Source organism: Apium graveolens, chromosome 7, assembly GCF_009905375.1.
Source record: "Apium graveolens cultivar Ventura chromosome 7, ASM990537v1, whole genome shotgun sequence".
Taxonomy (NCBI): domain Eukaryota; kingdom Viridiplantae; phylum Streptophyta; class Magnoliopsida; order Apiales; family Apiaceae; genus Apium; species Apium graveolens.
Window position 1 is genome coordinate 42,404,028 of NC_133653.1, and position 18,405 is coordinate 42,422,432.

Below are 18,405 nucleotides of genomic sequence, written 5' to 3' on the forward strand. Positions count from 1 at the left end.
GCGCAGGAACCTACGAGCTCTCGCACCTCGACGGTCAGCCAATTAAGAACGCCTGGAACGACATCCACCTCAAGAAATTTTACCAGTAGTGAGCTTTTGCATGTAATGCTTGAAACTTTATGGCCATAACGGTCCTACCAAAAACCAACCCTCGATGCAATGAGGGTCGTTATGAGATCCCCATCGAGGGACTTTAAGTTATGAAAGCTTTAAGTTAAAAAAAAACAAGTTATAATGAACTCCAATAGACTCCAAGTAATACAAAAATCTTACACTTATGCTCCTGTCACGAATTTTTTTGGTAAACTAGCATAAAATTCTCAAATATTGCAAACGGAGAGGATACACCAAACCGCAAAATCGATCTCTCGATTGATACCGCAAAATTCTCAGATAGATGACTAAATATCATAAAAACACACACCATATAGGAAAGATTAAGACAAATTTCTTAAACAGCTAAGGCCAAAAGCACCTCATTAAAAATACGACAGATAACGTATCATCAAACAAGAAACATCGCCGTCCAACACATAAATGAAAGTCTTCGAGTTATTTTGAAGAACATCAAGTGGAATTATCTCTATATTCTATCTTTAATAGATTCGACCGCAAGAGAAACTCAGTATTATAACAAATGTCAAATGAAACAAATATTCTTAATAACTACGAATTGAGTGCAATTTAACTATCACAACACAGATTTTTCAAACTAACATTTATGAAAAACCTACATTATTCATGAAAGAAAAAGTAACATTCCATGGATACGCAAAATTAGCACGATTACTTTAAATAAGGGCACCATGACACAATATATTCCTAGAAAACGAACTTTTTAACTACAGGAAGGTTATAACGCAACACAAACAGCTTAGACATGAACGCAAGTCAAACGAACATTTTAAGCACCTACGATAAAAAGATCTCCTTCATCACAACACACGGAATACCGTCAATTAAAACATGAAATCCACCGACCGCGATTAACAAGAAATATCATAAGTCTAAAGATCAATAACAGAAAAACCTAAGTTCACGACTTCACAGAAACCACAAACCCAAAGTCAATAAATAAAACTTAAAATCCATACATCATCTACGGGGCATTCCCCGCCTTCAAAGTTTATCCGGCTGCGAAGCAGCGAGGTCAGCAATGTAATCCTCAAACGAGTGCCCTGTGGTATCCAACCCCACCCCCTGCATCCTAGCAACGCAACGCCCATAACCATCTCCAAGGGCGTTAGCAATGTCCTCGATCCCTTTTTGGACTTCTGCCTTCAAAACAGTATTCTCATCGACAATCGGTTTGTACGACGCATTCATTCCGTTGACGTGGCGCTCCCAGTCTTCACATTTACTTCTTAGGTCATCGCGCTCTTTCTCAGCTTCTTGAAGCTTCCGCTCGAGCTCCGACACCTTCGCATCCTTCGACTGCCCTAAAACCTCCATTTCACCACCTTCTTGGTCAACGCGGTATTCGCAGTAACCAGTTCCATAGATCTTTTCTCCAACTCTGAATAACTCGTCCCAAGCTTTTTCTTCTCAGCCTTAAGAGCACTCACCTCCGCTTCCAGTCTCTTGCAAGCCTCATCATTACCATCAGCACGAAATTCTTCCACGATATGCATGAAATCTGTGAGGAACTATCGCAATCCACAAATTCAAAGTTAAAAAATAAAAAAAAAAGAAAGAGAGAGAAAAGAAGAATAACTCAATGAAAAACAATACAAGAAAACAAAATTCACATACCCTCCCGGCTCGACTCTTACACCTGTCAGCAAGATCATCCTGACGCCGACCATCGAAGGCAACCGCGTCTTGGGGAAGATGAAAGAGATTAAAAGCCCTCAGTGGCACAGTTGTTCCTCCTGTCCAGCGCTCGCTGGGTTGAATCTCGACCCTCACAGGCTCCTTTTTAGATCGATGCTCGGCAGTATTGGACATCAGGACCCTACTGTTGATCAATGTGATGGTCTTATTCACTCCGCTACCCGCCACAGCTGGCTCCACAAACTCTCCACCTCCTAGGTTAACATCCTCTACCTCACGACGCCCTCTCTTCCGAGGATTCAACTCCGCCAGATCAGCATCAGGCACAGTCTTCCCAGGATCCTCCACAACTTTGTTTCCTTGATCATCTAACAACTCGATGGACACAGAGTGCCCAGCTCCAGATGCCCCAACCCTAGAAGGACCAGGGTACATTCCATCGGCATTCTTCCTCGATGTACGCTGAACGAGCAACATCATAGCCTTATCCATCTCCTTCCTAACTCCGTTGTCTAAAATCTTCTGCAAAGAGGCTCCAGCCACTGAAACAAAGCAAAAGAAGGGAAAGAATTAACACGTGATACAAAAAAAGGGGGAGAGACAAGCAGTAATAATAAAAAATGACAGAAATAATTAATCGATTGGAAATCCCCTCTTACAATCATGCATTTCCAAAAAATCGGGTTCGTTTAACTGAAGATGTGTATACATCGATCTCAACCCGTGAAACTCATTCAAATACCTCGCATCGTACTTCTTGAGGTTATTTAAATAATCGATAGTAAGCTGACTCACTTTACAACATGGTTTTACAAACTCTAAATCAGGCCCCCAAAATACAACCACTTAGTATGGTACCCAAAATTGGAAGATCGAACACTGACAATTTTAACCCTCTTATAAGGACAGTCAAAATAAATCTGTCCGTCGTGGTATCTAACTGCATATATCGAAAAGAAAAGTTTAAAAGAAGGAGTCCTATTCCTATCACAGCAAAGAGCGACGAACCCACTAAGTTGGGCAATGAAGTTGGGCGTCAACTGACTAACCCCACATCCAATAGCCTCGAACATCGCCAAGAGAATATGGATGCATAGGCAACCGAAGTTCGAAATGAAAAAGTATCATCCGTATCCCGTGCTTCCCAAATTCTGGCATCATCCACACTCGCTCATCAGCTGTCGGTACTCGGTAGCGATACCCATTTGACAAATCCACATACGACTTTATCTTATTCAACGGAGGGTCCTTTGTAATATAATAACTCAAATAGTTTAAACTTGTTCTTCCCTCGAACTCTTCCCTACCCAACTGAAGACCATCTTCAACAACATGTCGTCTCTTTTCTAAGGTCCCGGGACTCGGGGGAGGCGAGGGAAGAGGCCCCATAGGAACACTCCCCAAGAACTCATCCTCGTTCATAAAATCAAAGGACCCACACTGCTCTAAGTCAGAAATCTCCAAGCTATTTAGATTCAAGAAGGACTCTTGATCACCTTCCTCGAGGGGTCGCTTACCGAGATCTCGATCAAAAACAGTATCGATGGAAGATGAACTAGATTGATCCATTGAACGATTGAAACCGAATAAACTAATTGAGAAAAGCAAGATGTAAAAAAGCAAAAAGTAATACAGTAGGAGGGAGGAAGACTTACAGGCGATTACTACAATAACCGAGGGTTTAAGGTGGAATAAGGATTATCCGGGTAGCCGCTGCGTTTTTGTTAAGAGGAATGGAAGCCGAACAGTTCAACTCTCCAATCAGTAATCCCCAGAAAATAAAAACCAAAATACTTATACGTTTCAAAAAAAAAAAAGAAGAGAAGAACTAAAGTAAAAGTAAAACAATATGCACAACACATTCATTCCTATTTCAATATCCCTGTCTTTATTTTCCTATTTTTTTCACTAACATTTATTTTTCTCATTATTTTATTCTTTTTACCACGTTTAGCTCATTTTCTCAATTCTCAGGTCCCCGAAATAAAAAACGCAAATCTAAAGAGAGTTGCTTAAACTGGGAGGGGGACAAATGTTGGGCCAAGACATTATAGCCCAAAGGAGTTATAATTATGATAACTGTGAAACATAATGTAAAAGCCAAGAAAACCCATTTTGTAAGAAAAACCTATTTGAGACTTGGTATAAATATAAGATAAAAACCTCATTTGAAGGGATTGAAAAATTAAAGTAAAGAAATCATTTCCTAAAATTATAGTCTTAATAATATAATATTGTAGACTTATCAACGAGTTAAATCAATAACCCAACGAATCCGAATTGGCTTAATCACAATGTCAAATCGGATTGTGTAATACAACATCACATCCTGCATCTTCATTTTGACTATCTATTGAGAAAAATTATATGCATAGTATATATTTATTTGTTTTGCGGCATAGAAACTAAGACTATTATTATAAAATAAATTTATGTATTACTAGTTAAAAGGACATGTTATCGATCGAGCACGCCTTGGCGAACTCATGATTCAGACAATGATATGAAATACTGGGGGATACTAATTTCTGGTGATGGGGTATTATCTTGAGGGGCACTATTGGTTTGCTTTGTAAGAATATTTTTTAACTTTCGCGTCATTCATATTTGTTGGCCCTTCTTTTCTTTGTGTTCTTCCATCAACTTTTTTCTTGATGCCAAAGTTGTCTGTTGATAGTTCGAATTTGTTTATTTTTGTTGTCTCTCAGGCTTATAATTATATATTTTTTAGGTTTTTCAATTTACACTCATGACCACATGTTAAATTTATAAATTTAACTTATTCTGATTTATTATTATTTATTATTATCCGTAAATCTCCCACATGCACAAAACCTAGATCAATCAGTATTATAAATTAAATTTTAGTGCTTATCATATGTACTCATATTTATTTGGCTACAAAAATTAAATATTATTTAGGGTGAAATTAACTATCTCTCTGCTAATTTTCTTTATTTCGAAACTATGTCTCTGCTAGTAACAATGTGAAATTTATAAAATCAACGCAATAACTCTGAATATTTGAAATAATGTGAAATGAATCGCATGGGATATACTCCATAAATGTATACAACCTTTTTAAGTTGTGGAATATGGACTGTGAGTCGGTTGATTGTGTCCAGGACCATATCTCTTGTGCATATACAGATGTATGTAATAATGATTGAGCACTTTAGGAACTTGGGGTCAACCATCAAATCTGCAGCTCCACTTTTAAATAAAACAGGACAATTCATATTTAATTAATTTATTGCAGTACATGAATGTATCCTATGTTGGCTCCCAAACATTTTTGGCACGTTTCAATTAAAATTTATTTAATTAAAACAGGGCAATTCATATTTAATTAATTTATTGCAGTACATGAATGTAACATAATGTTAGTACAGGTGTTCTGGCACATACGCTCGTGAAAATTGATATATACTCCCTTTATTTCACACATTTTTTAAATGCTTTAATCGTGTATTTTATATATTTTTTAATTTTGACTGAATAAAAATTATATAATTTTTGCTAAAATTCATTAAGGAAGATTTTAAAAAGAAGTTATTAAATTTAATATACATGATTAAACAACTTATATTATGTGCATAAAATCAAATGATAAAAAAATAGAGAGAGCATATGAATTGTATTTGTAAACGCAAATATACATAGCTGAAATGAATAAAAAGATGTTAAAATATTGAGAAATGCTCAGGTTCAAAAGATATTTCAAAAATTGTTCCAAAATTTTTATTTGTATTCATTATTGTCTCATTAATGTTATGAAACCTCGTGTATGAATAGGAATGCATACGAGTTCCAATAAAAATCCTAAAGTTAATTTTAGGAAAATTTTCTAAGTTAATGATTGACTTGAGTGTATTATATATATTATCAAATTACTTAATTTTCTAAATCAAAGACATGTGAAATATATGGTAAATAAATAATTAAGATTATTTATTTACTTATATTTATGATGACCTTAGAAAAAATATCATAAGATTAACTTTAGAATACTTATTCTCACAAAATTATGTCATGTGTTATTTTGAAACTATTTTTCCGTCAGAATTTTAAAATTATTTTTGATTATTTAATGTTGCTTTAAAAATATCGACCAAAGTTTTATTTTAACAATGTACATTTATTTTAGACCAATTACCGATAAGATTGACTAAATATTGGATAAAATTGAAGAAAAAATTATATATTTTTTGTAAGTCAACCAGAGTTAGATAAATATGCTCTCGTTCTTTCTCATCCTTATATTATGTAATAATTAATTTACTAACTCGTGATTTGCAACGGTCTTCTGAAATAATTTTTCGTTGTTTTGTATTTTTTATTCGATCTTGGTTATTTTAAAATTATGAATAATAAATAAATACAATTAGTTCGTTCTCTCGTTAAACATGTTTGCTCTCTAGGCCTTCTAAAATAATATTCGGTTCTTTTTGTATTTTTTTATCCTATTTTAGTCATTCTAAAATTATGAATGAGAAATAAATATAATAAATTTGTTCTCTCGTTAAATATATTTATTTCAATTACCCTCTCTCATTATTCACAAATCTAATATCATATAAATTTATTATTTATTAGTTAATAACCAATGTAATATTTTATCTATTTAATAATTAATAAATTTGAGAAAATTATAAAAACATGTTGAAATAGTATGAGAGACGCTATCTCGACGCCCTCGTCTTTTCATTTAAATAAGTATAATATAATATATGATATAACGATTTTAAAAAATATTGAGAAAATATATTTGTATATACTTGTCTTTATAATTTCAATAGGCTAAAAATTAAAAGATTTTTTTAGAAAAATATATAGTAAGTTGATTTTCGAAGTAATGGTATAAAAAGAAACTTAAGTGGATATCAAGATGATAAGTTGATTTAAAAAGGGAAAAGTTTTAGGAGAATATTATTATGTTAAGTTGATTTCAAAACTTTTGTAATGGAAGATGTTGTAGAAATTTTAGGTTGAATATTACGAATGATGATAAATTTAAAGAAACTCGTCTTTGTAAATTTTAATATTTCATAGGCTAAAAATTAAAAAAAAAAGTTGTAGAAATTTTAGGAGAATATTATGAATGATGATAGATTTATAAATACTTGTCTTTGTAAATTGCAATATTTCATTTGCTAAAAAATTAAAAGAAAGATAAAAAATATAGGGCTTTTATATATATATATATATGTTGTATATATATATTTCACAAATAATGTAAAGATAAATTTTATTTACAAATATACCTTATTTCTCTCTCAATTTTCAAAAATACATTATTTCTGTTTGAGCCCAATTGAATCCCATTCCCTCTGCACTCCCGCGCTCCGATCTCAGCGGTTGTTCTTCCTCACTCCCGCAGTCCGTCATCATCAACTAACCCTCTGTCATCATCAACTAGCATCTAAACGCTTTAACAAGGTATAATCTTGGTTTCTAAAATTTCAATTCTAGTTGCATTTAGTTAATTCGATTTTGTAGATTTGATTTGATTTGATTTGTAGATTTAAGTTATGTATTGCTTACGATTTCAGATTTCAGTATGATTTTCAGTTTTGAGATTACAATAGTTTTGTAGATGTTGATTTCATAAGTTTGTGTTGCATATATGTATATTCGAATGTTACTCTGAGTTGCAATTGAAGTTTATTCTGATTAGAATCATCATTGTTGTATTTAGTTGTTATTGAATTTTATTATCCATTTCTGTATTTAGTTGCTAGCTGCAAATCGGTTGATTTCAGTTGCAATTGAGGTTTCTAAAGTTGATTTAGTTGATGATTTAGTTGTTTTTGCACTCATTGAAGTTGCAATCAGGATTTAGAATTATTTTTGGAGGCTTTTAGAAGGATCATTGTTAAAATTGATTAGGTTGATTAGAAGGTTGGATATTAGGATGTTAAGTTGCATATAGTGTTGCTAATGTTTAATCAACATTATAATTCTTTATGCACACACGAGACCATTATGAAATACATTGTTTGTTGTATATTGTTGAATTTGGTTGATTGCAATTGCAATTGGTTATTGATTTTTGGTATTATTTTCTGAAGTATAAATAGAAAATATCGCGGTCATAATACAACATGGTGGCCAATGGAATGAAAATCAGAACTACATCAACTTTAAGGTATGCGGATTGTTGAATCCAAGCAACTGCAGTTATAATAACTTGGTAGGACTTATTCTCAATGAACTGATGTTGTCTACAGAACCATCTACAACAAAAATCGAGTATCAAGTTAGAGATAGTTATCCTCCATTTGATATTGCTAATGATTGTCAACTTATGTTTTATATTGAGTTGAAGAAAAGAGAACCATAATTTATAAGATATCCTCTGTGTTTGACAATCGGAGAAAGTAATGCCCAAGACACTATTACGTCACCGAGGAGTGGAACAACAAGTGATTATGTGTGTATTGAAGCCGTGCAACATGAAGTTGCAACATTAAGTTCACTTACTGAAATGGATAGCGAAATGATTGCAAATTATATTGACTATGCGAAACTCATATCTGGTCAACTTGTGGATATCTCAAATGAGTTTGAAAATATTGGAGATGCAACTCACATTGAGAAGAAGTTTGTCATTAGCAACAAGCAACATGAACATATTGAATTGGATCAAATATACAAAGACAGAGAAACACTGAAGATAGTTATGAGTCATTATGCCATTCGCAACAATTTTCAGTTTCCTGTAAAAAAGACTTGCCAGAAGGAGTATTTGGTTGCTTGCCTCGACAAAAATTGCAGCTGGATGATGCGAGCATCACGAAATGGAAAAACAAGTCAGTTCATAATACGGAAATTGGTTGACACTCACACCTGTGATCTGGAGTTGAGATTTAAAGATCAAAGGCAAGTCATTGCAACCGTCATTGCAGACATCATAAAAAACAAATATACCAATATCAAAACAAAATACACAGTTGCGGATATAATAAGAGACATGAAGCATGGTTATAAAGTGCAGGTGAAGTACGGCAAAGCTTGGAGATCCAAGGAAAAAGCACAAGAAATTGTTAGAGGCAACGCAACCAAATCTTATGCTCAACTGGTGTCATATTTGTATATGTTGCATCAAACAAATCCCGGATCAAATGTTAGTTTTAAAGTGGGAGACGATGGGTGTTTCTTATACGTCTTTGTTGCATTGAATGCTTCAATGAAAGGATGGCCTCATTGCATACCGGTTGTGATTGTTGATGGTACCTTTCTAAAATCAGCTCATAGAGGTACATTATTGGTGGCAGCAACTCAAGACGTAGGGGGTAAGATCTTTCCATTGGCATTTGCTGTAGTCAATTCATAAAATGATGATTTTGGGGACTGGTTTTTTGACAAGTTCAGACATGCTTATGGATTGAGAGGAGACATGACTATAATATCTGATCGTCATGAGAGCATAATAAAAGCTGTCAGCAAAGTGTATCCGGAGATACCACATGGATTTTGCATCTTTCATCTCCTGAGCAACATTAAAAGTAAGTTCAAGAAGAACTCAAAAAATGTTAAAGACTCTTTCTTCTCAGCGGCAAATACATACACTATTAAAAAGTTTGAGTATCACATGAGAGAACTTGATAAGGTTGAAAACAGAATAAGAACATTTTTGGAAGAAGTTGGGTATAACAAACGGGCAAGAGTTCATTCACCAAATAACAGGTACTCAAACTTAACATCCAACATTGCTGAATCTGTAAATTATGTAATCATAGCAATTCGAGAACTCCCAATTTGTACTATGCTAGAGAGTTTGCGTGCTTTGATCCAAAAATGGAGTTGGAGCAATAGAAATATAGCAAATGCAACCTTGACAAGACTGCCTAATAAGTTTGAAGATATCTTGAAAGATAATTACCTATACTCCATTAATTTGACAATAAGATTTTAAATTTTAGAGTTTTTTTAATATATTGAGTATTGAGAAGCAGTGACTTATTTATTCATATGTGTACAGGTGCATCTGACAAATGATATTTTGTTTGAAGTTCGCAATGATGATAGAAAAGCTATAGTTGATATTAGTTTGAGAACCTGCAAATGCAATAGATTTCAACTGGACCAACTTCTTTGTGCTCATACAATTGCTATTTTACAAAAGGCTAATCATGATCCATATGATTAATGTTCACCATATTTCACAAAGGAAGCAATAATTCATGCATATGAAGAGACAGTGTTCCCTGTTGGTCACGAAGACACGTGGGAAGTACCCGAAAATATCAAGTCAATAGCACTATATCCTCCACAAGGACGAGTAAGAGTGGGCAGACCAAAAAAAAGAAGATACAAATCTTCTTGGGAGATGAATGCAAAACAGCGTGAACAAGTCAAATGCAGGAGTTGCAATCAATATGGACATAATAGGAGAACTTGTTGAAATCCTCCACTCAGACTTGCTTGAATTAGTTACTTTATATGATTACATTGATTATTTTTTCTCAAGCAAAGACATAATTCTCGTTTTATAGTACACAGAATAGAACTACTAGTTTTTTATATTTGACTTTGAGGTTAAGGTATCAAGTGACTTTCAGTTGCATTTGAAGTTGATTTTTGTTGCATATTAGCATTATAATGTCTGTTAAACATTAGCAACAGTGAATGCTACACTATATGCAAATATCACCTAATTTGCAACCTTGTGATAAACTTTACTCTATTTCTAAAATTTAAAGTGTAGCTTCATTAGGAGCTGAAAGGCATATGTCATAGCCTATTTGTTTATTCGAGGATTTAACTCAACTCAAATAAAAATGTAACAAGTAAATAGTGGATCTACCGTCAGAGAGATCTCACAAAGTAACATCTATCAAAGGATTCAGAAACAATGTTCATCTACAAACTTGAGGAATTACTTCACTGGAAGAAGTTCAAGAAATTGATCAAGCCTCAGTGATACAAATCAAGATTGTGGATTTAATCAAGTGACAGAGATCTCGTCAGGGTATCAGAGAATTACAAGGATTTAATCTGAAGAAAATCAAGTTGTCAAAGTCAAGACATGAAGAAACGTCATGGAAGTTAGTCACTCATGAACCAAACAGTACATCGAGTGTCAACATTGAAGTGGTGGAATTGATTCATAATTCTCAGTGATTTTCAGAAGATTTTCAGAAGAGTGGTTGCTGCTCAAGATTAGTATTAATTCTCTATTAATTAAGTACGTCATATAATTTAATTAAGAAAATAAATTATATCTGCAAAGATTAATTTATTGGTTAATTAAATTAATTGATTAATTAATTCTGAATTAATATTAAGAATTTTCAGAATTTTAATTGGATTAAAATCAGTTTTAATTCAGCAAGACAATTGAAATTGAACTAGCATGACAATCTGGATTGTCATACCGATTGTCATGCCAAGTCATTTCAATTGTCTCACCGAAAGTTCTACTGGAAGGAGATTGTCTTGCCAGCTCAGTTTGATAGTCTTGCTAGTTCATTTGATAGTCATACTGATTGTCATGGTAGCACAAATGATTGTCTCACCGATTGTCTTGCTAGTACAAGTGATTGTCATGCCGATTGTCATTCCAGTTCAAATGATTCTGTTGATTGAATTATAAATAGAACAGAAGCGGCAGAAGACTTTTATCCATTCTCAACAAACCAAGAACACAGCAGAAAAAGAAGAAGCATAATATTTCATTTTCATCTGCTAAATTCAAGATCACAATTTCTAGTTTCCAAGTTAAATCCAAACAACTAGAAATCATTCTCTTGTTCTTGTGTAACTATCTAGAGGATCAAAATCCGTAGAACTTAATCTCAAATTGCGTTTAGCATTTGAATCTTTTTATTGCAAAAATAGAAAAAGTTCATGTCGAATTTATTCTAGATTTGTGATAATTAATTTGAGATTAATCCCTTGTAATCGATACCGTTGTTGTAACACCTTTCAAGTTTAATAATATTTTTATTTAACTTGAATTTTGTTTCAATTTTTTATCCCGCACTAAATTCGATTATTCGGTATTGTTTGTATTCAACCCCCCTTCTACAAACACATTGGGACCTAACAGGAGCCCCTGCGGGGCCACCTATCCAAATGAATTCAATCTTATCATGCCAGTGCATGATAATCCTTATAAGAATGTATAAATCTACAATGCAACAACACATGCAACATTATATGCAATTAAATACCCAATTATAGTCCTAAATTGTTGAAGTTGCTACTATGCAACTTCATAATCCAATATCTAACATCATATGCAACTTAGTAAATAAATATGCAACTTCAGCAACTTTGACAATTTATGATTTTAATATGAAACTTAGTGCCTGATATGCAACTAACAACTGAATACAAACAAAATAATTCGTAAACGAACACATACATAAGTTTTCAAACCATATCATTTACATAATTCTTAATTCCATCATATCAAATCATGTTACATCCCTAAGTACCATTACACAGTTCCTTTCAAGTACTTAGTGGCGCAAAACAAAATTAACACAAGAAATTTATTTCATAGATCTCATCTTTCTATTCTTCGTTATGGTCTTTATCGCCTTCTTATCTCCTTTTGTATCATCTCCCTCGCTCTCGTAACCATATATCTGTTTATCCATGCCATATGAGTAAAACAGGAAAGCAAGTCTGCTTCTTTGAGCGCCAATATCCAAGTCTGCTTGGGGAATTTCCTTCTTATCAGCAAGATACTCAGCAAACGAAACCATGTATATACCACTATCACTACAGCAAACATAACATAATATAATTATACAAGTTCTACAAACTTTAACAAACTTAAAAAGTCATGCGACTTACATAGATGATGACTTAACGCAGTTATGATTCAATACCAGTCCAAGAGGATCAGCATCTGACTTGTTCAAATAAGCCTTGGATGAGAAATCAATATCATCACGTTCGTAGAAGCCAGTAATCCTCATATAGTAAGGTAGTAACTTGCAAAATGGACGCAAATTTTTAATAAGAATCTCCCTCACATCATCACATTTTAAGGTGTTATACACATGAACTTCCCTATTTGCAAACCTAAGTCTTCCAAGAAGCCAATGTTTTTGCTCTCGAATGAATACAGGAAACAGGACATCAGCAACCAAAGCCCAATGAGTATTGTAACGAATGTCATCGCCCATCATAACTCTAGCAATCTCTTCCTTAATATTAACTGTAAAATTGTTCTTCTTGACACATGCATCATACATGGTAGAAACTCTATTCTGAAAGGTGGAATCCATTGAAAGAAGTTCAAAATTTTTCTTAACCTTCTTCCTTAAATGGTAAAAGAACACATCAACATGCTGCACAAAAGAATAAAAGGACATTTTATCAATATAAACAAGAATATTGTAGTACAATTTGAGTAATGCAACCTCATATTCAACAATCATTAGAACTTACAGAGTTCATGAGACCTTTGCTACCGTACGCCCAAATATGGAACCAAGTTTTCTGGGATACCAAATCAACCCCTAGATTCGGAGCCGGGTTGATCTTGTTGTCTTGTTTTGAATAGAATGTTGTCGCACTACAAAAATTTAAAAGACACAAACATTAAAATCAACCTAAAACTCAATATACATATACAGAAACAACTATAAAAGCCTTACTTTTTCTTTGTAATCATGCCATGATCCAACCATTCCATGAACTCTCCAGTAATATTAAAGTCTGGCAATTCTCCAATCTTACCATCCAATGCAGAAATTCCTTTAACAGTCTTGAACACTTCTTGAATAGCTAAGGAGTCAGTACTTTTCCCCGATGTCGAACCAAAATTTTACAAAAAAGGAGACTGTAAATATGAAGGGAGCTTAACCATCCGTTTAGGATTAGCAGGAGTTGGCTGAATAGGTTCAGTAAAAGTTCCCTGTAACAAAATAAATAAAATTTACTGATTTCACAGGATTATACATAAATTAGAAATATTTACAGCGGACAAATTTATTAGCATTTACCAATATGGGATTCCCTATTTTGCTGGCACTTTGCACAACCAACTCCAAATCACTCAATTCTTTGTCAGAGAGGTTACCAAAAAAATTATCATCAGCTCCGTCAACTCCTGCATCTTTTGAATCTCTTATTGCAACATTTTCATCCTTCTCTGCAGTCTTTACAAGGTTCCCTGCAACTTCTCCATCAGCTGCTGCAACCTCTGTGTCAACTATAGCAACCTTAGTTGCAACCTCTGCAACCTTAACTGAGACATCTTCATTTGCAGCAACCTCTCTTGCAACCACATTTTGGGGACAAGGGTCCCATCCTTTTGTATCCTGCATGACATAATGAATAACATAATTATGCACTTATATAATATGACAATAATTCAATAGGAACAAAAGAAATCAATGATGCAAACCTGATCAAAATCCTTTATAATTGGAGCATCTTTTTCAGGAAAGCTAGCACGGTAAAATGATTCATGTATGGGATTGGATAAATCATCTCCAGTGTAATTATCAAAAAGAACATCATCATCATTTTCATTCTTCCTCCTAACCTGAGAAATTTAATTAGTTTTGCATAAAATATCATCAGTAATGGAGTTTTTGAATCAAAAAAGGTATTCCAAATTAATATAAAGGATCAACTATATTGATTTAAAAAAGGTTACTGAAACTAAAAAACAAGATACATACTTCTTTCATGATAGTTTCTTGCAAGTTTGAGAAGACCGATTCAAAATATGAACGAATCTCGGTCATAGTTGTCTTCAAAGAATTAACCTCAATAGTAAGATTATTCTGATGAGTTTCAAATGTGCAAAGTTTCCTCTGCATTTCAACGAGAGACATGTTATCTTCATGTGCATTTGCATGTGAAGAAGACATCCTCAAAAGCGGGGTTGGGGGGTTGACAAAGTCATCATCGCTGTTGTCATTATCCTGAACACTCCGCTGATTGGAAGTTGGAAACAATTCCTCCAACTTAAGTTCCTTAATCTCACTTGCAGTAGCAGTTAGGTTGCTCAATTCTAGCTGCACAAATAAAAACAAATGAATAAAACATTATTATATAATTGAAACGAGAGCAAGGTAAATTTATTAGTTATACCTCTTTTACGCTCAATGACAGTGTAGTATACACATCCTCAAACTTCGCATTACCATCATTTGACCAGCTAAGCATACATGGAATACATCCACTATTTGCATCACAATACTTTTCATTCAAATATGGACAACACTCGTAGAACCACAGTTGAAAAGCATAGGGAAAACCATTCAAACGATAATAGTTGTCTTTGGAACCTGTTCTTACATTACATTTCAGTGACTCTAAGGTTGTCTTATAAATTTCCCTACCCCATGAAAACTGATCAAAATCTCCCCTATCCAACATATCAAGGTCACCCTTAGGAATCACAGAATCACTACTGGAGCTAAGAAAAAAATGGTGAAGTAAATACAATTTTGCAAACTTAATTGCATCCTCATCAGTTTCCATTCTTTTTGAAAAAAGGACTATTTGACAGACTCTTGGTTATACTATTAGCACCATGATAATATTGCTTGACAAATTGATTCTCAGACCTAAAAAACCTTTTCTTATATAAAGCACCAACGCAACCCAAACCAGTGATAAACGCAAATTCACGCATGCCAAAACGAAGCTTTGTCCCAGCAATACCAATCCAAATTTCAAGAGGGTTTGGTTGTTTCAACTGTCTAAGCAAGAGGTTATGGATAAGTTGGTATTGGATTTTAAAAGATCTTAAATGGGTAAAATGGCCAAAACAGGACGCACGAAGATCGTCAAGCTGCTTTAAAGATAATGTTTGCAGTAAATCACTAATTAGATCATACTTATTATTGGTGTTAATTTTCGCTGTCCCATGCTCTTTAACAGGAATAACATAATGCATCCCCTGTAAAATAGAAAATAATGAATACAAACATATAATCAACACCATACTAGTATGCAAAAAAATGCAGTACCTTAGGAGGTGGAATCATGTTATCTTGAATTGTAAAGTTCGTCTTCTTCCATTTCCCCTTTCCCCTTTAACTTTGACTTTTTCATTGCAACTTCCTTTAGGCTCATCTTAGATTTCCCCTTTGAAGCAGAAGCACACTCCGAAGGAGTCCTAGACACCGAAGAGAACCTCGCATGCACCATTATAAACCTACAATGCCATAATACATGCAACACAGTACTATCATTTGTAACATTACATGCAACTTAGTACCCACTTATAGTCGTAAATGTAACTTAAAATGTTAGGTCACACACACTGTAGAAGGGGGTTGAATACAGTGTCTAGCACAATCAAATCGAATTAAGAACACAAGTATGAAACACATAATAATCTTATTAATAAAACAGTATTACAATGGAACCGTCCTCTCTCAGTGATGAAAAAATATCACGAGAGCTGCTAGGATTACAATGAATAATATTCTCAAATTGGATAACACATATAGTGTAAATCTTATATTGTGTTTATTTAGACACACAGTTACAAGATAATCTTCTAATTGATATCGAACAAAAGTCTGCATCCTAAAACATATCAACTAGTTATCTTTTCTTCCAAGTATTCTATTCTTCATAAAATTCTTCTCCATGCATATCTCTTCTTGTTTTAATCTCGATCTTCTTTCCTTTCAATCAACCACCTTCCTTATCTGAAAGTCTCCTTAAGTCCTGATATTATCTTCTGATAACTTAAGTTTTGATAACTTAAGTTCTGATATCTTAAGTTCTGACTTCAGTATAAGTACTGATTTCCAGTTAAGTCCTGATTTGTCCTGTTAGTTAAGATCTGAAAACTAAACACAAATCATTATTAGACATGACATCGCAAATATATCTAACAATCTCCCCCAACTTGTAAATTAGCATAATATACAAGTTTAACATATATTTGATGATGTCAAAAACATTAAGTACAAATGCATATGAGAATTTGACTAGATAACTATAACTTACAGTCCTTACAGCTTTACCATCCTTAAAGTTTGATATCAGCTTCAGTCTGTATATCCTTCAGAATTTAAGCAGTTGTAGATCTTTGACTTGGATTCAGTATGTGATCTCTTTAATATCAGGAGTTGTTCTAAGTTATTCATCTAGATAAAATATCACACATGTCTGTAGTAACATCACGCTAATTCTACTAAACTTTCAATTTCTGCTAATGCCATCACTTCCTTCAACTTGCTAACCGCTTTGATTTCGGATCTGAAAATCATGCTAGAGCTTGACTCAATCTAATTGGATTTGATCTCCATTTAACTAACCATTAGTTGGTAAAGTTGATCAATTAACTCTTTTAACTGATCACTTAAACCAGTGCTGACTAGCTAACTGGAATAAAAGACCAATTATATAAAGTCGGTTTGGGCATAATAACTTTCTCAAGAACCGAGATTGCAGCTATTTGGTGTACTGATGAGAACGACAATATACTTTTTTATCCTTAAATTTAGGGTAATTTCTGAAAATTTGGGCAGCACTTCCCCTATGTCATCGACTACCAGTCGGACTCAAGCCGACACCATCAATCAATCAAAGCATCCATAATCATACCCATCCACTTCCATCAACCAAATTCATCAATTCAACATATTAGAATACACCACGCTGATCATCAGATGTACTATTAATAAAACATATGTCTTTTAATTGGAATCTTGCACAAAGACAGGTAGCATACATGATATCAGGTCTACTAGCAGTTAGATAGAGTAGTGAGCCAATCATACCTCTGTAATCAGTAATATCTACTGATATACCAGTATCCTTATCCAATTTTATTGCAGTGGCCATGAGAGTGGATGCACTTGAACAATCTTGCATTCCAAATTTCTTCAGCAAATTTCTGGTATACTTGGATTGACAAATGAAAGTGCCTTCTTCATTCTGCTTGACTTGAAGGCCCAGAAAATAGCTAAGTTCCCCCATCATACTCATTTGATATCTTGACTGCATCAGTTTGGCAAACTTCTTGCAAAGTCTGTCATTTGTAGAACCAAAAATGTTATCATCAACATATATCTGCACGAGTAAGTCCTTTCCATGGTTGAGATAGAATAAGGTTTTGTCAATAGTTCCTCTGTTAAATCCAATTTCTAGAAGAAACTGAGCTAAAGTCTCATACCATGCTCTTGGAGCTTGCTTAAGGCCATAAAGTGCTTTTTCAAGCCTGTAGACATGATTTGGAAATTTGGAATCTACAAAGCCTGGAGGTTGTTCAACATATACTTCCTCTTCCAATTCTACATAGAGAAAAGCACTTTTCACATCCATTTGAAAGACTGTAAACTTTGTGAGCAGCATAAGCTAAAAATATCCTTATGGCTTCCAATCTAGCAACTGGTGCAAATGTTTCATCATAATCAATTCCCTCATGTTGAGAATATCCTTTTGCAACCAGCCTTGCTTTATTCCTTGTAATTATGCCATCACTATCAGTTTTGTTTCTGAACACCCACTTTGTACCAACAACAGATCTATTCTTTGGTCTTGGCACTAGGGTCCAGACTTTGTTTCTTTCAAATTCATTTAACTCTTCCTGCATTGCTTGCACCCAATCAGCATCTTGAAGAGCTTCTTCCACTTTCTTTGGTTCAGTCTAAGAAAGAAAAGAATTATAGAGACATTCATTTGAAGTAGCTG

The 18,405-nt window shown here is 33.9% G+C and overlaps 2 protein-coding genes across 2 annotated transcripts; one reads left to right on the forward strand and one right to left on the reverse strand.

The window, feature by feature from the left end:
• The first annotated feature begins 8,260 nt into the window (after positions 1–8,260).
• On the forward strand, positions 8,261–9,925 carry LOC141673533 (uncharacterized). Its single transcript, XM_074480284.1, has 2 exons — positions 8,261–9,094; positions 9,758–9,925. Exons 1-2 carry the CDS (start codon positions 8,261–8,263, stop codon positions 9,923–9,925), a joined length of 1,002 nt encoding a protein of 333 aa, XP_074336385.1.
• A 2,350-nt stretch (positions 9,926–12,275) lies between these two features.
• On the reverse strand, positions 12,276–15,740 carry LOC141673534 (uncharacterized). Its single transcript, XM_074480285.1, has 10 exons — positions 15,723–15,740; positions 15,327–15,652; positions 14,839–15,166; positions 14,424–14,762; positions 14,144–14,284; positions 13,740–14,057; positions 13,566–13,651; positions 13,183–13,309; positions 12,583–13,082; positions 12,276–12,507 (listed from the first exon to the last, which is right to left on the reverse strand). Exons 1-10 carry the CDS (start codon positions 15,738–15,740, stop codon positions 12,276–12,278), a joined length of 2,415 nt encoding a protein of 804 aa, XP_074336386.1.
• Positions 15,741–18,405: the final 2,665 nt, after the last annotated feature.